Source organism: Felis catus, chromosome A1 (genome assembly GCF_018350175.1).
Source record: "Felis catus isolate Fca126 chromosome A1, F.catus_Fca126_mat1.0, whole genome shotgun sequence".
NCBI classification, from domain to species: domain Eukaryota; kingdom Metazoa; phylum Chordata; class Mammalia; order Carnivora; family Felidae; genus Felis; species Felis catus.
Window position 1 is genome coordinate 70,538,320 of NC_058368.1, and position 25,484 is coordinate 70,563,803.

The window sequence follows — 25,484 nt, forward strand, 5'->3', positions numbered from 1 at the left end:
CACCAGGACAAGTTGGTCTGTATTAATTTCAGCTCTCATGCTGGTGCCTGGAACAGTGCTAGGTTCATAGTAAACCCTAAGTAAACATTTGTTGTATAAATAAGTTAACATAAGGATATGTTAATGTTAGCAACAACATGGAGAAAAAATACAGAGTAGCATTATGAAATGTTAATATTATATATTCTATTTGGAGATTTTTTGGATAGCAGGATTTATTCTTTTTTTTAAGGAATCTTGATAAATACATATTGAATAACTATTTTGTACCCTAGAGTGTTATTGTCCATATGTTCGTGATTTAAATGAACGTCCACAACAATCTTACAAGAGTGGATGTTAGTCTCACTGTGTCCGTGAGAAAGCAGAGGTTCTGAGAATTGATTGAGTCACTAGGGTCATGTCTGCGTATTTAACAGGCAGAGCCTAGATTGAAATTCATGCCTGTCTGACTCTTAACTCAGACATTTCCTTTTGTGTAACACAGTTTAATGCATTTTTTTAAGGTAAAAAATGTAGTTCATGGTTCTCTCTTTGCTGCACTAGAAAGTAATTTGAGTGTGTAAATTCACCAAACTGGCACTTCCTATATACATTTTCAACTGCAGTGTTGCAGATGTTTATAAAAGTAGATGTTAGTGTCTAAAGACAGCTGTTAGATTGTATTCAAATTTTGTTGCTAAAATGAGAAGTACAAAATAAGCACATGCTGCAAGAAACTTTTCAGATTGGGAGACTATGCCCCATGGAACAGGTTCTGAAAAAGTACTAACTACATGCCACTGCAGTTATTTGGCTATTAATTTTCTTTTAATTTATGTTTTATTTATTTTTATATTTTTGAGAGAGAGAGAGAGACAGAGTGCGAGCAGGGGAGGGGCGCACACACACACACACACACACACACACACACACACACGCAGAATCTGAAGCAGGCTCCAGGTCTGCTGTCTGCACAGAGCCTGGCATGGGGCTTAAACTCGTGAACCTCAACATGACGAGCCAAAGTTTGGACGTTTATCCAGCTTAGTCACCCAAGCACCCCTATTAATTTTCATTTAATAGAAGAAACTGTGCTATTCCTCTTCAAGCTCCCCAGTGCTGCCACTACATTTTATACTTAAAAACCATTTTTTTTAATGCTTATTTATTTTTCACAGGGAGAAAGAGAGCAGGGGTGGGGCAGAGAGATTGGGAGTGAGAGAGGGAGGATTTGAAGCAGGCTTCTGTCAGCACAGAGCCCATTGCAGGGCTGAAACTCACGCCATGAGATCATGACCTGAGCCGAAGTCAGCCCATCACCTGACTGAGCCACCCAGGCACCCCCCAAACATTTTTGAAGTAATTCTGGCTTATAGAAAAGTTACAGGAAGAGGACAAAGAACTCCCTTAGCCCATAAACCCGGATGTCCTCATTATTAACATTGTTTACATTTGCTTTGTCATTTTCTATCTATCTGTGTATGGTATTTTCCCCGAATCATTCGAGAGCAAGTTGTAGATGTAATGACCCTTTATGCCTAAATACATCAGTATGTATTACTTTATTCATATTTGGCAATTGTCCAAATAACGTCCTATTTTATAGCAAAAAGAAAAAAAAATCTGGTCTGTGGTCCAGTCCATTATTACATTGTGCATTTAGTTGTAATGTCCCTTAATTCTTTAATCTGGAACATTTCCCATTCTGTCTTTGTCTTTTATGACCTTGACATTTTAAGGAGTATAAGCCAGTTACTTTACAGAAGATGGACCTTATTTTTTTTTTAATTTTTTTTTAAACGTTTATTTATTTTTGAGACAGAGAGCATGAATGGGGGGAGGGTCAGAGAGAGAGGGAGACACAGAATTGGAAGCAGGCTCCAGGCTCCGAGCTGTCAGCACAGAGCCCGACGCGGGGCTCGAACTCGTGAACCACGAAATCATGACCTGAGCCGAAGTCAGACGCTTAACCGACTGAGCCACCCAGGCGCCCCAAGATGGACCTTATTTTAATAATGCGTTAAAATTAAAGTTTTAAAAATGAAGCATTTTTATTTAAAATTTCATTTAAAAATGAAGCAAAAATAATTTGTACTTCCCATGGTTTTTTTTGGTATAACCTGTTAAAGCTTTTTATTATGAAAAATTTCAGTCACAAAAGCAGAGAGAATAAGAAATGAGCCCGCTTACCCAGATTTAATAATTAACATCTGTTCCCCCAAAAACAAAGTAATTTAAGTATTTTGAAGCAATTTCAAGACATAATATTTTCTTTCATGTTCTAAAAAATAGTTTAGTGAGTTCTAAAAAATAACATTTTCTTGTATAACTATATTATTTTACCTAACAAAATTATTTGTAATTTCTTAATATTATATACTGCAAAAACTATGTTCAGATATCTTCTGTTACTTAGAAGCCCTTTTATACTTGGTTTTGCACTTGACTGTGATGTCTTATTTCTTCTTTTTAAAGTTAAATACGCCTTCCTCCCTTTTGGTAGAGTATTTTGGTATTTTCTGTGGTATGATGGATACACTGAGATTGGCTTGCTCATTATCTGTTGCATGGTCCTCCTAGGGTACCTGCACATAAAGCAGAGGGTGGAAAGCTGAATGCTTTATTTCTTAAGCCCCCTTGCATCCAGAGTTCTGGGTATGATTTAGGCTCTACCAGTCAGAAGAACTTGTATGGTGCTTATCGAGTTCAGTGTGAGCCAGAGCAGGAGCATATAGATACCAATTTTGTGGTCTAGTTCTACAGACCCAACAGAGCTCTCGAGGCTATAGTTCATACAACTTCCTGGTTCCTAGATTCTACTGTAATGATGTAATGACTTCCTGATTTCCCAGGGTCCTGAATGTGGCAGAGGAAGCCGTCTTCCAGGTAGACTAATTGTTCTGTGATTGCTCCTGGAGGCACAGTCTGGACCTGCCCTTCTAGCCCTTTCAGCAGTTTTATAAGTACCTAAATCTGTGTACTAAGTCTTTTTTTTTGCCCAAGACATCTTGAGAGCTATTCTGTTATCTGTAAGTAAATCTTTGCTGATAGGACTAGTAATCAAGAAAATTCGACTTTTACATTTGACTTCAAATGTATGTATACAAAGTGGTGTACCTGACTCTAAAATACCTAGATTTGAACTGGAACATGGTTTAAGGAAAAGGAAGTGGCCCTTTGTGTTAGGAGATCAATGGAGCATTATGTGTGTGTGTGTCTGTATGTTTATGAAACACAGTCTTTTCATGTGGATTTCTAGTATAGCCTGTTCTTTGCTGGTGACTTTGTCACCAAAAGCCATCTCTTACTAGGACTTCTTGAAGGGCTGTTGAGACCATTCTTCCATGTGATCTTAAAATATGAATGTGACCCCATGTGTCCCATTCCTGTCTTTTTTTTTTTTTTTTTTTGTATGATTTGGGTTGTGCAGCTCACTTGATTAGAGACAACATAGCCACTTGATATATGCCACCATCTTTCTCTCTCAATCCTTGGTCAGTCCCTTATTTTCTGCTTCCACCCTTAACATACCAAGAGTATGGGAATGTGTTGGAGACTACACTTACCAGGTTTTAAAATATATTACAAAAAAGTTTCAAACATACACAGATGCAGAGAGAATACTATGATTAACATGTACGCATCACCTTATTGGCATTTTGCCGAACACACAAGTTTCAAATTGTTTGACAACTGGATCCTTAATGGGATACTTTTTTTCTTTCCATGTGCCATTTTATCATTTGCTTCCTCAGTTCTGCATGGCCAAGACCTACAGCATCTTTCAGCTCTGCCCCTGCCTCCGACTGACTGGTCTCTCCCTGGGTGTCTCCAGAGACCTGAGTGCATGGGTACAGGCACAGCTGAAGGCCATGTCCCGGGTAGAGCATTTACCAGGTTGTGGGACTACAAACAGGGATGCTTTGATTTCCTTGTTCTGTGAGTATTGTGTGTATGGGTCTGTTTTGATGATGCCTTCTTAACAGCTCTTCTTTAGGTAAAGCTAATAACACTCAAAATTCATGACCTTTCCTTGCTCTTGATCCTTTAACAGGGAAAAGAGGCAGTCATACACAAGCACTTGTGATATTTTCCTTACCCTCTTGAGTTGTAATATGTGTATGGTAAGGCAGTGTGTAATCTAGTTGTTATATCATTTTTCAAACCCGAATGCAGGCAGTAACCTCATATATTTTCACTATATATGTTTAAAAAAAATGCCTGTGTTTCACAGACGTAAGGGGAAAAATTGTAGAACTGGTGCCCTCCCGCAATAAGAACACATCACGATGTTACCATTTTTAGAGCTCGATTAAACCTTGTGTAGCCTCCTTGTAGTTTCATTCTGACACATTTTGTTTTCTTCTCAAAACCTGCGTGGGAAAAGTCTTTCTTAAAAGTATAGAAATCAGGAATAAATATTCTCACACTCTGAGAAAACTGATAAAAGCCAATCAAATGCTACTTGAATTCTTGGTTTGGATCCATTGTAGTAGGTAGCCATGTGGGGCCGAAGACTAAGGTGCCCAGGAGTGGCTTGCTGTGTAGTTGACTAGACAAGACATTGAAAAAGCATTATTAGCAGCAAGAAGCCACAGAGTAGGTATGCAAATAAAGACAAAAAGAAAGTCTTTAAAACTTCTGAGGAAGATAAACTATTGAAGAATAAGATCATGTATTTTCCTATATACGTTACCCTCTTATATGGTTTCTTCTTTCTAACAGCTGCAGTGTGGCAGAGATTTCTTTGAGGTAGAGCAGTCTGGATGTGTATTATCAGGGAGACATTAAACAAATGTATGTGTCATACATTGCTTCCTTGTATGTGGAAGGAAGAGGAAAAGCTAGGGGCACTCCTCGTACTCGCAACAGAAAACCTTTCTTTTTGGAAAGGGAATCCTGACTGATTTCAGTGTCATTCCAGTTTCCAACTTAGTATACTTTTCATGGTCAATATTTCAATATGAAGCATGTGTTATCTATTGCTGTCTAGTAAGTTATGACAGGCAATAATAAAACTCCTCGTGCGTCATACTTTAATAGTACAAATCATATAGTAAGTTCAGCTAATATTTGATGACCTGTAGTCAACATACATTTTATGAGCATTATCAATGTGCAAGATGCTGTGCTTGGAGTTACTCAGAATAGAAAGAAGGAAAATTCAAGGTCTCTGCCCCAGAGGAGCTTGTGTTTTGTTTGAGGAATGTAAGCATAATGCACATGAAATAATAGATCATGGGCAGTGTGATGTTGGCAAAGAGTTTACACATTATCTTTTTTTTTTTTTGAAATGTTTATTTTTATTTTTGAGAGCGAGTGAGCCCCTGTGTGCACATGAGTGGGGGAGGGGCAGAGAGTGGGGGACAGAGGACCTGAAGCAGGCTCTGCGCTGACCGTAGAGAACCCGATGTGGGGCTTGAACTCAGGAACCCTGAGATCATGACCTGAGCCAAAGTCAGACATTTAATCGACTGAGCCACCCAGGCGCCCCTCCATGTTATCTAGTGCTGTTGTTTCACTGATAAGAAAACTGAAATCTAGAAAGGCTAAAAGACTGGACAGAGGTAGTTAGCTGATTAACAGTCAAACCAGAACCAGGCCCCAGGCTTCCAGGCCAGTACGTTTTCTCTTTTCTTTTATTATAGGATAATATACATCTAAAGTTAAAACTCTGTGGCATTGGCTATATAAAATCCAAATTAGTCGAGGAAAGGAAGATGGGTGGCTGTCAGCAGTCCAAGAAGAATTTAAGGAGGAGGTATGATTGGGATGTGAATATAAAGAATAAATAGAGGAAGCAGAATAATCCAGTGATTGAGAACCAAATATTTGTTGTGTTCATGGTACAGAAACAAAACCAACTCCGTTAACTTGAAAGGTACATGTTGGGCAATAGAGGGAAATTAGGTTGCAGGGGCTTGCAAGTGTGGGAGAGGAACATGGACTTCGTGTGGTAGATCATGGGGAACTGTTCTCAGTCCTGGAGCATGAAATGACACAATGAAAGTGGGATTAAGGAAGATTATATTTGTTTGCCAGGAGAACTGAATAGTGTCTGTATTTTTCTTTTCTTATGCTCTGTTTATTGGTCTGTTTCATTCTAAGTAGATTAAATACTGTATTAGTCAGAAAACCAGCTTATGTTATAGCCACAAATTAACCTGAAATCTCGGTGGCTAAATACATAAGTGTATTTCTTACTTGCACTCCTTGGCCAGCACAGGTGGGTGGGGTATGAGGTGGGAAGTTCTCCATTTACTCATTCAGGGATCTAGACTAACAAAGATTCCCACCATTTAGAACATCTTTGGTCACCGTGGCAGGAAACAAGAGGGGAATGGAATATCTATCACTGCTCTCTAACACTTCAGCCTGGAAGTGACATATGTCACTTTTGCCCCCAACCCATTGGCCAGAAGTAGTCACACATATTCCCCTAAGGGAATTGGAGGGTATTTCATCGACAGTGTCTCTTCTTTCCCAAGACTCTTTGAAGATCTGGACGGTATAACTTTACTTGTTTAAGAGAAATAATACAGTAATTAAGAGGGCAGACCCTGGAATTTGACTGCCAGGGTCTAGAGCCTGGCTTCCCCGCTTATAGCTGTGTGACTTTGGGCACTGTACTCAGTTTCTCTGGGACATAATTTCCTTGTCTGTAAAATAGGGATAGTAATGAGATGAGCCTCACAGAAATACTATGAGGCTTGAATGAGGTGTGTGTGTGTGTGTGTGTGTGTGTGTGTGTGTGTGTGTGTGTGTGTGTGTGTGTATGTATGTAGAGAGAGAGAGATGATATATATGTATGCATATTGCTCACAGTATTATGCCATGTAACTGTTAGCAAGCATTTGTTGTTGTTGTTACTACTCTGCTGGCTTCCAGTATAGCATCTGAAAGGAAGGCTAGTTTCTGACTGCGGTTGAGGGGCTGGGGGAAAGACGCTGTAGTAAATTTAGGTGTGAGATGCCAGCATCTTTTCATCCCAGAAGAGATGGGCAAAGGAACATGCATAGAGGGACACTCAAGCAGCAGTCACTGGCTAGATCCCACAGATGACAGGAGGGCCATCAGGAGTGGGTGTCTGAGAGAATGAAGCTTGAGTTTGCAGAGAAATTGGAAGCCCTGCAGGAAAGAGGGTGCATGGAAGCCCTGATGTTCTGGTGGAGGATGCCGGAGCCACAGGAAGGCACACAAGGCGGTGGGGGGGAGAGCCATCTCTTAATGGACCTGCTTCTGTAAGCGGGGACATGCTTGCACTCACAGTCAACCTCCAGGCATGGGGGTTGGATGCTGTGGATTTCATTCCTGACTCTACCTCTCCATGTGACCTGGCACTTGATGTCCCTCATCACCAAAATGGAGATAATAATTGTCCCCATCTCTTAGGGCAATGAGAAGTAAGTGAAATAAATAATGCCTGTCAAATGCTTGGAAACGTGGCATGAAGGAAGGACTCAATAAATGTCCTTTTTAGCTAATGGAGCTTTTATTTTAAAAGAAATTTAGGGATTATCTTTTAAATGACCATTTTCTCAGAGTTTGATCTAAACAGACCTACACTGGCAGGAGTTCTCACGAGTGCTGTTAGCCCTCCCTGGATTTGAAAGAATGGGCCGTGTTGTCACCAGATCAGCTTTTCAATTTTTCATTCTGCCCTGAATGGTCAGTAGGCAAATGTTTTTAACTTTGCAAAGAGTAACAAATTACAATGGGCTAAAGAGTGATCAAAATAGACCATTTTAAAAACCAATTTAAGATCAGTGCTTCCCCTTTTAAAATTGTCTGGTACTTTTTACTGATTGGTAGGAGTCACTGCCCTTGCCTCTTGAAATATAAAATTATTTCCAAACAGAATGTATTCTGTATCTAGATTTAAATTGGCTTGTTGAGTCATCAGCTCTATTTTTTTAATATGCCTAATTTAAATTCAGAGTCTTAGAGGATCACTGTCTTCAATTACACATATGCTCTAGTATATATACTTTAGTACATGTAATTAAGCATGTAAGGCATGTCTTTTCATTGAAAATTAAGAACTTCACAGATATTTCAGTGGAGCTTTAGAATTTTGTTGGTAATAGTACAAAACAGGTGCTATTCAGTTAGATGGATATTTGAGAATTTTTTGTGAGCCAGGCTGTATACCAGGTGCTGTGCACATAACAGATGGTATCCTTGTCTTCATGGAACTCACAGCCCAAACAAGTTTATAATCTACCTACTGCTGACTTTTTGTCCTATTTAGGAATTAGACGATCTCCTGGCATATAATAAAACAGTTAAGCCTTCTAATACTTTTTCAGGGTCTGTGTGATGCAGTTCTGTCTACTTTGTGGCTAGGATATAGACTTAGGGTTACATTTCCAATGTTGCCTCTCATTTACCAGGTGCCTTTTCTGAACTTGGGTTTCTTTATAAAGTCTGAGTGATACTATGTGCTCATCCTGTTTCACAGGAATATGAAAAGGAAGACGTAAAGTATGGACTGTTTTGTAAATTATTGAGCTTGTGACGTATAACCAATATTATTTCTAACATCTAACATTTACTATTCTATACCATCTATACTATTCTATACTGTCATTGAAGAGTTGATGCATTTATACTGATTCAAACTAAATAGCTTTGAGGTTTTTTATTTTAAACTAACCAAATATCTTTTTAGGAAAAAAAATTATGGAGAGATAAATATGATTAGCTGCTGTAAAACTGTCAGCTTTCCTAGATGAGTTTTTCTAGTTCGAGATGATAATTTAAAGTTGTTAATAACATATCACCTGATTCATACAGAAAATACTTACAGGTTTGTGATTTTCAAACAATGTGTTGTATATAAGGCCACTCCTTTGTTCTGTAGCAGAATACAAAAATTATACAGCACTGTGTCCCTGTTCTCCAAGTTTACCTACTCCATGAGGGAAATAAATGTAAAGCCAACTAATAATACAAGACAGTGGAAGGGTGCCCAGAGGCCATGGGTAAACTATGGCTTCATGAATAAAATAGGCAATAAGGGCCTTTTGAAGGAGAGTGAATAGTTGAATTTGCCTGAGTACCAGCTTTTTTTTTTTTTTTTTTTTTTTTTTTTTAAGATTAGTTGGAGATAGGTTTAAAGTTTACCTTTTTGGCAATATGACTACTGATTGGGGAAAATCATTTGTATGGATTTGCGGTATATTTGAGGCAGGAAGCAGAAAACTAAACAGATAAAAGAGTGTGGTATTTCTTGGCTGAGTGACATAGATGTTTACTTCCTTGTTTGAAGGATCTTAAGATCCTCAGCACAGAGAGAGGACTTTCTCATCTGCTGCAAAGCCGCCGGTCGGCTCATACATAAACTGGTCTGTGCTCAAATGTTGTCACAGAATTTGTGCACCATACAGACGCTCTGAAGTTAAGGAGGCTTTGTTTCAGGTTTTCCTTCAGTTGCTTTCATAATTGTTTTGGGATCCAATGCAAATGACCCTGGAAGTGCCACCTTGCATAACATGTAGTCTTCTGCTCTTTCTTACGCTTCACGTTTGGAGGTTTATGTGTGGAGTGAGGAAAAGGCCCTCACATCCTGACTTCCATCCATGTTGTCTCACCTGTCTCCATCAGCTGTTACAAAGATCAGTGCCTTCTTTTAGTCAGAGGCTTCAAGGTCAGCAGCTCTTTGTGAAATTCACATAATACAAATCCGAAAGTACTCAGTAAATGGTGTAACCATAGAGATAAATTTTCTTACTGGATCAAAGTTGAAAATGAGTAAGATAAGAATTCAAAAGAAAAGATTTCCAGGATATAAAGCCTAAAAAAAATTTTAAGCATGACTTATGATGTAGCATTTAATTTCTGTATGTTCCATTATCAAAATTGGTATCGTTACTAACATAAATACTGCATTGGGGCAACTTGAGGATTCAGTAAAACAAATTTGAGCCGGCAGACAGGGTGAATGCACTTGCAAAGGTCATGCTACTCATGCTCAGGTGTTTATGTGAACAAATGTATAAGGTTGTAAAGAGTCCTGGGAGCTCTTCAAGTTTATAATTTTGCATTTTCCCCTATCTTATTTAGGCAAGCAGTAGCTATACCTCCTGCTGCTCATCCTTACCCTTTCTGGTAACCCAGACCATTGAAATGCAGAGGAGGGAACTACCAACCTATGAATAAAAGAGGAATGATCCCCTAAACCCAAGCATATTTGCAAGTTTTTTTATTCCCAACCAGAATTCAGCAAGTGGACACTCCTCTCAGTGTGTACCTCCACATAAAATCCTTGTCATATTCCTGAGCTGTGGACCCTTAGCTACTGGCTGCTTGGGAAGAGAGCTCAATGCTCTCATCTGCCTCAGTCACCATCATTATAATGTTGCCATCCGAATCTATCCACTGCTAGTTCTGTTCTCTCCTTAAGTAAGCATTGAAAGACACACTCTTAATTTTGTAGCATCCTGCTCTTTATTCCAAAAGAGTTCTTTGAAACAAAATTTTATGACTCAGAACAAAAGAAAAGAAAATGCTGATATTATCAAGGAGATTAAAGTCTAAGATTGAAAGAAGTGTGGGTCAAAGAAATATGTTAACAAAAAGAAACATGTTACAATATTGACATTTTTACACTGGCAATATACATTCCTACAGTCTTTTTTTCTTTTGCCAAATTATTGGTAGGAAATACTGATGTTTAAATTTGTCATTAACATAAAAAGCTTTTTATACTGAGAGATATTAAAATAACCTCCCTTTTGGTATAGTATTTTATTTACACATTAGAACTTTGCTTTATGTTGTTTTCTTGAGTATAAAAAATAATATATACCAGTTTACTTCCAATTTGGAGGTGGGAGCTCATGCCCCATGAAAGGAATTTACAAGAATCCTAACTGGAAGTTGAACAATCGTTTTGCTTTATAAGAAAAGTCCACCAAAGTTCATCATGCGGTCTCTTTGCTATAAACTCAAGATTTAATTCGTTTTTACTTTCCATTTAAAGACTTGGAATGTATCATTGTTTGAGTTTCTGTCATTTCACGTGAGTTTTCTTCAGGGGCTGACTTCACTGCACTGGAAATTGATACACTGACCTGACGCTTCAACATCTTCATAACCTTTCTCTTGTACCCTTTACATGCAAAGAAATATATGAAAGGGTCCATGCAGCAATTGAAGTTCATCAGACATACCGTAAAGTGCAGAGAAATCTGGAACGAATGTCTTTGGCTACATTCCAGTAAATCAGGAGACTGAAGCTTCTTAATCATGTGTTGAATAATTGCAACATGGTAAGGTGTGAAACAGAGAACAAACACAACAATTATAAAAATAATTGTGTTGAGAGCCTTTTTGTTTACACCAGATTTCTCAGTCAGTGGGTTTTGTTTGGCAGTTTTAAAGAGTTTGCAACAGATTTGAGAATAGCAGATGAGAATGACTAGGAGAGGGAGCACGTATCCTATGAAACACGCACCCAGCAGAATCCAGGGAAGAGATTTTGTTTCTTCAAAGTTCGGATACTCCATGCATGTAGTCCTTTCTTCCTCCTGCTTTGACATAGGTTTTATGAGCAGTGGGAGTGTTTGAGCGAATACTACAATCCAGACAAATATGCAAATGCCTTTTGCATGTTCAATTCTTTTCATCTTGTTGTATCGCAGAGGGTGCACCACAGCAAAGAACCGGTCAATGCTCAAGCAGGTCATGAAGTTCACACCTGCGTATGTGTTGATGTAAAACACGAGAGCAGTTATCCTACACAAGGCCTCACCCATTCTCCAGTCAAAGCCCAGTGCATAGTAGGCTATCCGTGTAGGCAAAGCAGTGGTAAAAAGTATGTCAGAAATCACCAGATTTGTTGAATATAGGGTGGTAGAGTTGATTTTTTTCCTGTTTTGAACAATAACAACCAAGGCTAGCACATTTCCTACAAGCCCAATTATGAAGACAATGCTGTAATGCAGAGGCATTAGTATCCTGGCTGTGTTGTGGTGTGAATAGAGGTCACAGTCACTTTCCTGAGTTGCTGCAGAGGGTGTAGTAAAATTGTTGTCCATTTTTGTATCCATCATTGGTGTTCAAAGTCTCTAGAGAGAACCAGGGAGAGTACTTTTAATTAGAAGTGCATTTAACTAAAAGTAATATAAACTGCCTTTTATAGGTCAAACTTTTAAAATTTGTGAAAATTTATAGAAATTTTAAAATCTGTGATATTTTACACAGTAAAGGAAACCATCAACAAAACCTTAAAAAGGTAACCTAGTAAACTGGAGGAGATATTTGCAAATGATATATCCAGTGAGGGGTTCGTATCCAAAATCTATGAGGAACTTTTATGACTCAAAACAAAAATAATCTTGATTAAAAATGAGCAGAGTACCTGAATAGGCATTTTTCTAAAGAAGACCTACAAATGGCGGGCAGACACATGAAAAGATGTTCAACATCCCTAATCATCAGGGAAATGCAAATCAAAACCACAGTGAGGTATCACCTCACACCTGTCAGATGGCTAATATCAAAAAGACAAGAAATAACAAGTGTTGCCCTGGATGCAGAGAATAGGGAACCCTCTTGCATTGTTGGTGGGAATGTAAATTGGTTCAGCCACTGTGGAAAGCAGTATGGAGCTTCCTTAAAAAATTAAAAATAGAAATACCACATGATTCACTAATTTCACTACCGGGTATTTAAAGAAAACAAAAACACATATTCAGAGAGTTAATATGTACCATTTTAGCATTATTTGTAATAGTCAGGATATGGAAGCAACCCAAGTGTCCATTGGTAGGTCAGTAGATACCCCCCCCCCACACACACACGAATATTACTCAGCCATAGAAAGGAGATCTTACCATTTGCAACAACGTGGATGGATCTAGAGGGTATTATGCTAAGTAAAACAGAGAAAGACAAATACCAGATGATATCTCTTATACATGGAGTCTAAAAAGCAAAACAAACCAAAAAAAAAAAGCAGGAACAGATCTATAAATACAGAGAATAAGCTGGTAGTTACCAGAGGAGAAATGAGTGGGAGGGAATAGGTGAACTAGATAAAGGGGATTATTAAGAAGCATACCTCCAGGGGCACCTGGGTGGCTCAGTTGGTTAAGCATCTGATTTCAGCTTAGGTCTTGATCTCACTGTGAGTTCAAGGCCCACATCAGGTTCTGTGCTGACAGCTCAGAACCTGGAGCCTGCTTCGGATTCTGTGTCTCCGTCTCTCGCTACCCCTCCCCCACTCGCACTCTGTCTCTCCCTCTCAAAAATAAACATTAAAAATTTTTTTAAATTTTTTTCCTTAAAATAAAAGAAGCACCCCTCCAAAAGAAAAAAAAAATCTATGAAATGTAATATGTTTACATATATAGTAACAAGAACAGAGAATAAAATTTATGTTTTTACTCACAATTTGGTGATTTTGGCAAAGCCCTGGCAAAGGAAATAAGAACCATCTAAATAGAGCAAGTGTATTTTTGTGACAAGAGGGAACATGCTAACTTTTTAGGCAGAAATTCCCTCCTGCCCCGCCTTTTTTCAGAATCATTGTCTGGTTAAGAACAAAATCATGTGTGGCACCCCACATTTCAGATGGGAGCAAAACTTTGCTTTTAAATTGAACTTCAGTTGGATTTTTTTTTTTTCTAAATGCATATCACTGCCAGGAAATGAAATCAGTCACACATTTATTTAGTGAAATACGAACTTACCACAGTGATCTGATTTGTGTTAACCTAAAAAGTATGAGAAACAGGCTAAGGCCTTGTTAGGAACTGAAAGTTAGGTTTTCTTTTAAAAAAGAAGAAGATGATGACCACGACAACCACGACAAAAACGACGAAAAAGAAAGAAAAAACTGAAGCCATTTCAGGGGAAATGTTAAGATTAATTCTGAACTAGATCGTTCCACAAGTATGCCACTGATGTTTGCAGTGTGCGTTCCTACGTTTTGCGTGCTTGTAAGCATTACACGTTGTGGTGTCTTGTGCTCTGCTTTATTCACCTCACGTGTTCATGGATCAGTGTCATCTATTTGTCGTGTGTAGATCTTACGTAGACATTTTATAGATATTTCTGCAGTATTCCAGTGTGTTAGTGCATAATTTGCTTAGCTATTTCCTTGATGCATAGTTGGGTTATTTCCAATTCTTTTCTTGTTATAAATAATGTTAAGACGAAATTTAAAGTCCTGCATTGAAAAGTAGAAAACAATAATAAAACTCCTTATAGGAGGCTGAGCTTTGATAAAACTTAGGAAGAGCAGAGTAGTAAATTCTGTGATGTTATCTTTAGAAGAAAAATGATACTCTGATAGGACTGTGTGCACAAATCTCATCTGAAAGTCACCAAAATTAAGGGAAAATGTCTATATATCTAGTGACGATGGTTTATGTTAAAAGAAAATAACTCTCTCCCTAGCCATATCAAAACACCAACTACTACTCTGACTGCTGTATTAAATGAACTGCATCTCTGCTAACTTACTTCTAACAGTCTTAAACAGTGATAGCAACAGACAGTGGGGGTTTTCAGAGCATTGCTCTAATGTTATAGGTGTGCGTTACATACAGTGTTGATAGGTTAATTGTTAAAATATGGAAATACAACCTAAAGTAAAAGGGAACAAAACTGGAAGTAGTACTTTCTGTTAATCAAGAAAATATAGGAAAAGAGACTATGAGAAAGAAATATAAATAGATTGAACTCACCTATTAAAAGAGACTATTGGTTTGGATTTAAAAAAAATATCCAGCTGTATGCTGTTTAGAAGAGAGAGGGCTCAAAAAAGTGACTCAGAAAAGTTGAAAATAAAGATATGGGAAAACATGTATCAGGCAAATCCCAACCAGTAGAAAGCTAGAGTTAGCAATACTAACATCAGAAAAAAACAGAATTGAAGGCAAATTCGATATTAATAGGGATGAACAGAGTCACTACAGAAGTTAAAAAGAGGAGTTCACCCAGAATATAAAAACAATTTTGAACTGTGCATGTAACAGCAAAATTTAAAGGAGAAATTGGAGATTTTAACACATCTTCATTAGAATATGTCAGATAAAGATTAAAGACTTAAAAGATTTACCCAGTGAGACTTCACAGAATTTGTGCTGAAGGTACATGAACATTTTTTGCAAGTTTGTGTACTAGGTCATCACAGGACCTCAGAGCTTTTAGAAAATATGTTACTTAGCAGCTGACATTCCAGTGACTACAGTGCAACTAAATTAGAAATGAACAATACAGAGATAAAGGATACATTTAGAATCTAAAAAAGTATGTTTCTAAGGAACTCGTGGGTTAAGAAATCACTATAGGATTTTGAAGCAGTTAGAACAAAATGACTAAAATACTATATGCCAAACAATGGGATGCAGCTGAAGTGTTAATCTAAGATAGATGTAGAGCCTTGAATGCATTTATTTTATTTGCAGATTTTTTATTTTGAAATAATTTTTATTTGAGTATAATTAACGTAATGCTACATTAGTTTCAGGTGTACAGCATAGTGATTCAACATCTCTATATGCTTGTGAATGCATTTATTTTTTAATTGAATTTATTTAATTGAAAATAGATAAATACACAGTTCAGGAAGCTAGAAGAAAATTGTTTGCCCAAAGAAAGTAGAAGAAAGTAATAATAAAGATGATTACAGAAATTAATAAAATAGAAAACAAAACAAACACCTAATAAATAAGGAATTTCTGTTTTGTGCAGAAAAAAAAATAGAGTGATTCTTGAAAGGGAAATCATGGGGATTGCATTTGTGGAATGAAAGTAGAAAAACCTTATCCAGTGAGTTGAGAAAGGCTTCTTGTGAGAAGTAACTTTTCAAGAACCGAGACTAGACATGGAGAGGTGAAAATTTCAGGCAGGGCTTGAGACTTGGGAACAGATAGCAAGAACTTCTTTGATTTTTGTACTTTCTGTGAATTTTTTTTTCTGAAAACCTCAATGTGTATGCTTTATTTTGAGGAATATTTCTCAACAGGTTCGGGAAATGCTTCTAAAACAAATATTAGGATAGAAATTCTCCATATGAATAAATGCCATTGTAGAGATTAGGAAAGTCACATTAACATAAGACTCAGAGAAGAATGTCCCATTGCTTGCCATGTTGTAAATGTGCGTCCAGCTTCTTTACTGAAGTATGGCACTTGGTAGAGCCAAAAATGGCAGGGGTTTCAGAACATCTGATGCTCAAGAATATTTAACACAGTGTTAATTATAAAGATGCACATTTGCAAGCAAATCAAATGTCCATCATCAGGACATTGGCTAAATATTTTATGGTATAGCCATAGAGTGGAAATGACATTGTGGATGCCTGTTTCTTGACAGGGAATAATGTTCAGTAAGGAAAGCAGATTATACAACATGCCACTTTGGAGGAAAAGCAATTATGTATACATACATGTACACACATCTGCATGGATATGTATGCCAGGACATAATTTTGTATAAGTAACTTTTGAATTTTATCCATAAACTCTTAAACTTTTGTTCTCTTTTAAAAATACTTACTTATTTATTTTGGGACAGAGCAGGAGACGGTCAGAGAGAAAGAGAGAATCTCAAACAGGCTCTGCACTGTCAGCACAGAGCCCAATGTGGGGCTCAACCTCATGAACCATGAGATCATGACCTGAGCAGAAATTAAGAGTTGGTTGCTCAACCAGCTGAGCCACCCAGGTGCCTGAATATGTGCTTAAATTTTTAATACTAAACATGAATTTAAATTTTTAATACTGAACATGAATTGACTATGAAATGAGTAAATAGGCAAATAACTTCACGTGAGGAAAAACATTTTTTTAATTCAGTTCTTTCAAAAATCTTGTCATCTGACATACATTTCAAAGCTGGCCCTTTAGTGCCCTTTACTCAGATTGATGCATTAATTTTTATTAGGTGCCTACCTTTAAGTCCTATCTGGAAGAACATTTGTATTGACCCTTGTGGGCTAAGTACTGCTGTCCGCTCTCTACTTGCCATATGAGGAAAGCAAGTGCCATAGAGCTTAAAAGGTCATGCTAGATCCTTCTCTCTGGTGACCTGGCTTCAGGTCTCCTACCCTGTCCAATTCTTGGCAAGGGCAGCTGGTTCATATTGCCCTTGAAGAACTGAGAGTTTGTGGTTTTGAAGTGGTCTAGGCTTTAAGAAACATCTTTACCTGTAAATAGCCTGGGAACAAGATGTCCCCTCCGCTGCAGAGCCAGGCAACGATCCTTCCTAAGGACAGTGGGGTCCCCACTTCTAGGACAGTGTAGATCACTGATGGGAAGACTCTTGAGGGACCGCTTACTGCCCACCCTTGTCCTGAGTCAGTCAGAGAAAGACACCTGCACAGTGCGGACAAGTAAATGGGATGGCTCAGAAATGGTCTTTGGTAAAGATGAATCTAGGCTGTCTTGAAATCTGGTGATGTTCCAGTACCCTCTCGAAGGTTGATTCTGTTAATGGCACTAGTATGTTACCTTAGTTCTTGATTATATCTATCCTGGGCTATTCATGCTATAGTTTTAGTCATTTTTATCTTTTCCGAATTGAGAGAAATATTCTTTCATGTACTTGACTGTTATCCCATTCTTACCTAAATCAATCCCAGTTTATTATCATCATCCCTGAGATATTATTTTATATCCTCCTTTAATCATTGAGGACTCAAGATTACTTTCTTGAACCTTGACTTACTCCATTCTTTTATTCAGCAAAAATTGTTTTCAGTGCCTTCATATGCTAGGTCCTGAAATTACCGAGATGATATCTTTCAATATGGGAGGGCCTGAAACGGAAGGATGATGTTGGGAATGTGCTGTTATCTGAATGAGGGAGCATTGTTTCACTGTTGTTTAAAGGACTCCTACTCACACATACTAGGGTTCTGCTTGCTCTTTGGATTACTGTGTTCCTTACCAACCTTTGGATTGCCAGTGGTTCTTTTAATCATTTTTTCAGGTATAACTAACTTCCTCTCACCCTCCCTTCCTCCTTTTCTTCCTTTATCTGTTTATTTTTTAATACATTTTAAGTATTTTAGTTTTTAAAATAAGTTCATCCTTTTTTTTTTTTTTTTTTAAAGTTAGCTCTATGCCCAACATGGGGCCTGAACTCATGACCCTGAGATCAAGAGTTGCATGCTCTACTGACTGAGCCAGCCAGGCACCCCTTAAGTATTTTACATTTTTATAATCTTTAGACGACAGCTCTGTCATGTTATTAGGATAAATATACTGAGTTGTACTTGGAGGTACTATGACTTATCATTTCACTGCCTAGAGAAAAACACGAAGTGTTTGTTCTTCATCTTTTTTCCTTAGAATACTTTTATCTATAAGAATTCTGATTCCCTTATAATGCTTTCTAATGACAACGTATGTGTGGCCACTAAACTGTCCTTAGTGCCCCACACCCTGAGGAACATGAATGAGGACTGAAGCCTTTGCCCTGTGGGCACAGTTAGTAACTAGGCTGCATGGAGCGTGGGGGCCGCATTCAGATTCCATCTGAGGAACCCCCTTACCTCCTGACAGCTGGCTGCAGCCACCCTGGCAGCCATCTGCGCCAGTTCTCTTACCAGTTATGTCACTGAGCAAAGGGGTCTATCCCAGTTTTGTCTCTGTAATGTAATGAGATAACTCTACTGCCAATCTAACATATGCAAAACAGCAGGCTCTCCCGTAGCAAAATATCCTCCACCGTATTTTTACTTATATTTTCGGAAGTGGGTCTGTGTGTGTTCTCTAGAGTTGATTTCATTGCTGCTAGAGTAGCTAACATATCTTAAGACATTATCATCTCATTTTTGCATAACCGGACGTGTTGACATGAACTGACAAGTTCTTTCTAGCCACAGAAAGGAGGAAAATAAAAGGCTCCCCCCCAAAAACTCATCTATTAGTATTTAAGAAAATTGAGCGCTAATGTAATTTGTTCCTGGAAATATTTGCCCTGGCTACCGACTTGGAGGTATTTGTGATTGTTCACAGATCTGTGGTCCCAATTTACTTGCTTGGATAATTATTTTCTTAGATTTTATTTGTGGCAGAAACAAAATAAAACCTTCACTGTACTTGTAGATTTAGTGTGAACTAGGATATTGGCTTTTAGTTTTTGCTTTAAGATTCTGAAATGTCACCTTTACCCCTAATATTTATTCACTTAATAAGCATCAACAGCCTTAAATGAAAAGGAGTTAAACTTTTAGTAATTTTGTTTAAAGTTAGGCCTTAGCAATGGATTGAATGGCTCAAGTCATGTGAAATGATAAGCTGTAAGAGGTGACTTCTCTATAAGGCCAAGTCTACTGAAGACCATGTTTACACTTCAAGACGGTCTGACTCAAAGTGCCCATGCACCAAAAAGGAAGTTCTAGGAGCTCTTTCAAAAGAGCTCCTAAGAGTTTCTAGGCTCTTTCAAAAATAAGAGCCAAACGGGCGCCTGGGTGGCTCAGTTGGTTGAGCGTCCGACTTCGGCTCAGGTCATGATCTCACAGTTCGTGGGTTCGAGCCCCGCATCAGGCTCTGTGCTGACAACTCAGAGCCTGAGCCTGTTTCAGATTCTGTGTCTCCCTCTCTGCCCCTCCCCTGTTCATGCTCTGTCTCTGTCTCAAGAATACATAAACATTAAAAAATTAAAAAAAAATAAGAGCTGCAAAAATGTGGACTTAGAGATATGAATTGTATTTGCATATTATTAAATGAGGAGTATTGATTGATCTGATTCTTTCTCTGATTTCTCTGGAGACCCTGTCCTTTGGCTGTGTTGTTGAGGAGAGGTAAGGTTGAGGGAAAGTTTCTGGAGTGGGAAAAAATTAAATCATTGAGAAAGGAGGGGGCGGGCGAAAGCTTGGGTTCACTAGAAGAGCAAGAATTCGGTGTGCTGAGGAACTAGGCGAGCACAGATGTATCACGATAGCAGGCAGAAGCTGGTTGGTGCCCTTGAGAGGAAACCTACTCCACGGAAGAAAGGAATCGTTGCTTCTTCCCCTGGTTACCTAGTTTTATGAGTATTTGTCAGTTACTTGAAAAAAACCTTCTTGCTCTGACTCACACAGGGATTTCTAAGTTCGGTCCAGTGTCGCACATGTCATGGCCTACCACTCAACCAGTGATTTTTTGCCCACCTTCTTTTTAGTTGGCTAAGCAACCATCACCTGGGCAGTTGTGTGGGCCATTTGCCCATAAAGGGGGCAGGTGGGAAACATTAATTCCTAATTGTGGGAAAGAAACCTGAGGCACAGCCGGGTTGTGACCAGCACTGGCACAGCCTCTCTTCACTCCATTGGCAAAGTCAGGTTGTGTGTTCCAGTAAGCTGCCACTCGGCTGTTTGTTTCACAGTCAGTATGCGCCCCAGTTCACTTAGTGAAATAAGTCTTTCTACACTGTCAGGTGATTTTTTTTCCCCAGCCAGCTTTGAGTCCTAAGTTGATGGCTCACTATGTCTATGGTCAGGATTCATTTTTGGAAGGATATAGGGAACGTTGTCCAGGAAGGTGGGACACTGATAGCTGCCTGAACTTTCTCAGGATAGAATCTCGCACCTGCCAGAGTGTTTATGTTCAGAGTGCGGTTGTCTGTGGTCGTCTGCAGTTGGCCTGTCTGAGGGGACCTCCCTACCCTGCCTCTGGGTTTGTGGAAGTGTGACCCTCCTGCTGACCCCATGGCACAGGCTGCTTCTGACCACCTCTCAGTAGGTCTGCAGAGGGTCACTTACGGGACAGTGCACAGAGAACTACTTCTTTGCTTTTTTTTTTTTTTGAATTTTAGAGAGAGGGGGAGTGTGTGAGCAGGGGTGAGGGGCAGAGAGAGTGAGAGGGAGGGAGGGAGGAAGGGAGAGAGATCCTAGGCAGGCCCCAAGCTGAGTCTGGGCCTTGCGGCACTTGATCCCACCACCCTAGTGTCGTGATACGAGCCGAAATCAGGAGTCAGACACTGAACCTACTAAGCCACCCAGGTGCCCTGAGAACCTCTTGAAGACAGAAAAAACAAAAACCAAAAAAATGTGTTCGCCAGTTTGTAGTTTACTTTTAGTGCCTTTGCAGCATCCTGACCTAATAGGCACTGACTGAGGAAGACCACGTCGCCTTCCATAAACACATGCATTGGCATTGATGCAAAGGTGAAAGGGGCCTGACATTTGAATTACTTGATTAAACACCTACTTGCACATTTAGGGTTTCATATATTCCAGCTATTTTTCTTTCCCCTTTCACTGATTTTCTTTGTGTGGCTTTTGGCAGCTTTAACAAACTGAGTAGGTTGATGTGAAAGTTACCAACATGAACACAAAGGAGGTGGTAATACTAAGGACAGGAGTTACATCACATAATATTTAGGAACTGTAAGAAAACAGAATCCCGCATAATACGCATTTCAGTGAGGAAGACAAATACTGTGTTTCCATGTGGCATGATTTGACCTATAAGTACAATAACTGGATAATACAAAAAGATTCTTTTTAAAAAAAATTTTTTTAATGTTTACTTATTTTTGAGAGATAGAGACAGAGTGCGAGCAGGGGAGGGGCAGAGAAAGAGAGAGACACAGAATCCGAAGCAGGCTCCAGGCTCCGAGCTGTCAGCACAGAGCCCAGTGCAGGGCTGGAATTCACGAACTATGAGATCATGACCTGAGCTGAACTCGGACACTTACCGACTGAGCCACCCAGGCGCCCCATAAAAAGATTCTTTGTAGTAAAGATCTCAGTCTGTGTTATCTTTATGTGCCTTTTCTCCTTAAAGTTCAAGGGAGTTTCAGGTTTTGTTTTTTGACTCATCTCATGGAAATTAGTCAGAAACATCAAATATCCTTATTTTGTGGATAAGCAGAATTCCAGAGAGATTCGATCATTTGCTCAGGGTCCTCCATCAGTATAGGTACCAAGTCAGGAGTCACAAAGGTGTCTGGGACTCCATGCCGTCCCTCACTTGCTAACTCCTATCAAGTCAGCGGTTCCTGTGCCTGCAGCCTCCTGACTGTCTCCCACACTCGGCCTCGCCTCTACACCATGTGTTTGTCGGTCCATCTGCCTGTCTGTATACTACTCTCACTCCCACTGCCTGCCTTCAGGCCTCTCTCCCATCTCTCTGGAGCTCCTGCCACACCTTTCACAGTGCCTTTCAAATGCCGTACGTTGAACCCTGGGCTGATGGGAAGCTCTCTGACTCCCTGTGGCTGGGCTCTGCCTTACCCTTCAGCTGGCTCTCTGGCCATCTCCCTGTGATGCCCTGGCTCCAGCTTTCCTAAATTATGTGCACTTTTTTGACGTTCTGTGTTCTGTCACAGCTCTGTGCCTTTCTGGCACTTTTCCTTCTTTCGGACGACTCCTCTTCTTTGTCCTGTATCTTCAGCTCTTACTTTCCTTCAAGACTTAGTTCAGAGTCCACTGTGCCTGGAAGCTTCCCTGATCTTATCCTGTCCTGCTCTGTTGGAGCACCCTCCAGAAAGACAGCGTGCAGTGTCCTCGTGAGGGCACTGTGTTCTCTACTAGCACCTGTATTGTTGAGTTTATTTTTCTGTTTGCCACCAGCCTGTGGAGTCCTGTGCATGGGAACTGTGTTAATTTTGTTTATCTCCAGCTGACCCATGACTGAGGCACAATAGACACCCACTAAAGAATGACAGAGTCCCAGCTTTCTAGATCCTTAGGCAAAGGCTCTTTATCAGAGTTCTTGATTAGTAGTAGGAACCAGTGTCATTAAGCTCAGACTCTCCTCCAGGCACTGTTCTGGGCACTCTACGTATATTCACTCACTGAATCATCATAGAACTTTCACAAACCCATGTCCAGTGGTGAAACTAAGACACAGAGCACTTTCATGACTTGTCTTAAAGACATAGCTGTTAAATGTCAGGATTCAACCCTGGCAGTTTGGCTCCTAAAATCGTATTTTGTGCAAAGTGTTTTATCCCTGGCTCCTGTTACCAAATCGATCTGATGTTACTGGTAGAAAACAGGTTAAAAATAGGAAAACATCTTAAAAGTTTAACATGTACCAACTCATCCTGTCTGAACTAGAGAGAAGAGGAGAACTGGGGAGCTGGAAGGAGGGAGAGGAGGAGGGAAATATGCTGATTTAAAGGCACTCATTAATTTACTTATATTTTAAAGTAAGTAAAAGGTTTTACAAATGAATTTAGATTTTACTATTTTTAACAATATTTCCATAAAACAATTTAGACTGAAAGAAAATGGTGACTACCTAGGATAGCTTTGATGCTATTAATTTATATTTATGCTACTTTTTAGGTGTTTGTAGACTTTTAACAAAATATTTTTTATTCTTCTCTTTGAGCTTTCAAGACACCACAAGGATCTTTGTTAACTCTACAGTTTTCAGATGGTTTTCACATGCATTATCTCATCTAATATTGAAGCCCTGGGCTTTACAGATTTCTTGGAAAGCTCAGGAACTACATGGGCTGGAAGGACTTGCACACCGTTAACACACTCCATGCTCTGTGGCCTTGAACCCTGCAGTAGGCCCTTACCCGTGGCAGGGAGGGAGGCATTACTTGTAAACTCCTCTGCTGGGTGGGAAGCTCTTTTTTTAAAATGCACTCTTCTTAAGGATGATGGCTTTCTCCCCTACATTTTACCCCATAGAGTGTTTCAGAACCATCCTACAGTAGATACCTAGTAAATGTCTGTGGATTTCTTAAGCGAAGGAAAGTCATATAGTGATCTGAGGTAGTGTTTATTCTAGTAAATGATTGGTCATGTTACTAATAAGTTCTTGGAAGCTAGTTAATGTAATTTATAAGAGGCATTCCTACCCCCACCCCTACGCCCGCCCCCACCTCATGAAAGGTGAGCCAGTGAGTGAGCAGGCTTTGTGCAGCATTGTGTTCTTTGTAGCGTTATGTCTCCAAAGTATGATTGAGTCCTGGGGAGAAAGCATGAGCTGAAGTAGTAGCAGAAGCGGATCCAGACAGCAAGCACAGATAGATGTTTACCCTCCATAGACTCAGTCTTTATGTAAAATATTCTGTGAAGATCTGCAAATAAGTGTAAGAAAAATAATTCTCACAAAATGATAGGGCAAGGAAACTTATTGGATTCATCCTTTGGTAGTTTAATGGGTAGAGGGAGGAGAGAATGATAGCAGACAGTTTTCTGGCGCTTACCTATGACAGCCAATGTGACAAGGATTTGGCAGTATTATTACTCCCGCGAGGCCACACAGTTTAGGAATAATCGAACCCAGGTCTAAGCCTGATTCCAGAGCCCATGCCCTGAACCAATACCCTGTATTGTACTTGGACTGATACCCCCTAGAGCTCCCAGACACGCCTTCCTTTAGAGGAACTCTCCTCATAGCTTACATTTTGCCAAGAATTTCTGTTACTTCCATTCCCACCCTGGACATAAATGTTGCAAATCATTACATGTACTTCATTGTTTTGTGACATTTTTTTAGGCACATGGAAATTCTAGAAAAAATAGACCTGTTCAGCTTTAGTGATCATCAAATAAATATAAAGCAAGCAACAGATTCATTTTACACTTATCAAATTAATTGTTTATATTTAGAATTAAAATACTCGTGTTGGCTAAGAAGCAGTGAAGCCCAAACTGTCACTGGTTGGTGGGGAGGGGGGTGGGCAGCAAATTGGTAAAATATTTTTGTAAACCAAAGACTACCAGTTTATATATAAAGCTTTAGAAACATTTATACCCTTTGCCTAATGAATTCTAGTATTGGCACTCTGTCTGGAAAAATACTAGAAAGTATAGAAGTAATAGTGTATAGAAAAGACCTTTAGGTATATAAACATGGTCAAATAGTAGAATGTGACAACTTTTTTTGTTTCAAATTGTGCTAAATAACTTCTATACACATGCATTTAAGTGTAGGAATACTCCATTTTAAAATAATTTTGTTCCTTTCCCTTCATACTAAAGTACCCTGAAATATTGGCATTATTTGCTGATTTACACTTGATGCTGTTTTCTGTAACTGTGAGTTCACACAGAAGTACAAAGTAAGCCCCGTGTTTTGGCACAGATTTCAGTCATGGTCCCTTGTTCTCACCTACCTCGGTATTAGCTAATTAGAACTGCCAGTCAGCGGAGACTAAACTATATTGATACGATTTTTGTTAGAAATATTTATAGTTGTCATTGAATAGATTGTTTTCTTTACTTTATACCTTAATTAGGCTTTTAAAGTTTTATAAAATATTTAAAAGAAATGAAATATCTAGTACTCACCTCTTGGTGACTTGTTGGGACCTCCGTGCGGTAGCAGTCCGTGTTTGCCCAACTGAAGTAGGTTACTTTGGCATGTTGCTTGAGAGATTATGCAGACATCCTTTTATGGTGGTGGCTTTTTTTGTCACGCTGTGACTGAGCATAGCAATGATTAGTTACCCTCATATATGCGTGTGCACTTTTTTTTTTTAAATGGGAAGTGAAATTTTTCTGTTAGTGATTTTTTTTTACCAGTTATCCAAAAACCCCTAGGAATTTATGCATTGCTAATATCTGTGGAACTTTATAAGTTTTTTAA

General features: G+C 39.1%; 2 protein-coding genes across 15 annotated transcripts in view; one reads left to right on the forward strand and one right to left on the reverse strand.

Annotated features, from left to right (window-relative positions):
- The window catches only part of UBAC2 (UBA domain containing 2), a 200,937-nt gene that overhangs the window by 88,576 nt on the left and 86,877 nt on the right, over positions 1 to 25,484 (forward strand). The gene's annotated exons all lie outside the window — the stretch shown is intronic.
- On the reverse strand, positions 10,409 to 25,316 carry LOC101101025 (G-protein coupled receptor 183). Of its 4 annotated transcripts, XM_045055360.1 has the most exons (4): positions 25,187 to 25,291; positions 17,144 to 17,312; positions 12,822 to 12,859; positions 10,409 to 12,053 (listed from the first exon to the last, which is right to left on the reverse strand). In XM_045055360.1, exon 4 carries the CDS (start codon positions 12,036 to 12,038, stop codon positions 10,950 to 10,952), a length of 1,089 nt encoding a protein of 362 aa, XP_044911295.1. In that variant the 5' UTR covers positions 12,039 to 12,053; positions 12,822 to 12,859; positions 17,144 to 17,312; positions 25,187 to 25,291; the 3' UTR covers positions 10,409 to 10,949. The 4 variants fall into 4 exon arrangements, with proteins under 4 accessions (XP_044911295.1, XP_044911302.1, XP_019684520.1 ...); XM_045055367.1 differs by lacking the exon at positions 12,822 to 12,859 and having other exon boundaries at positions 10,409 to 12,051; XM_019828961.3 differs by lacking the exon at positions 17,144 to 17,312 and having other exon boundaries at positions 25,187 to 25,268.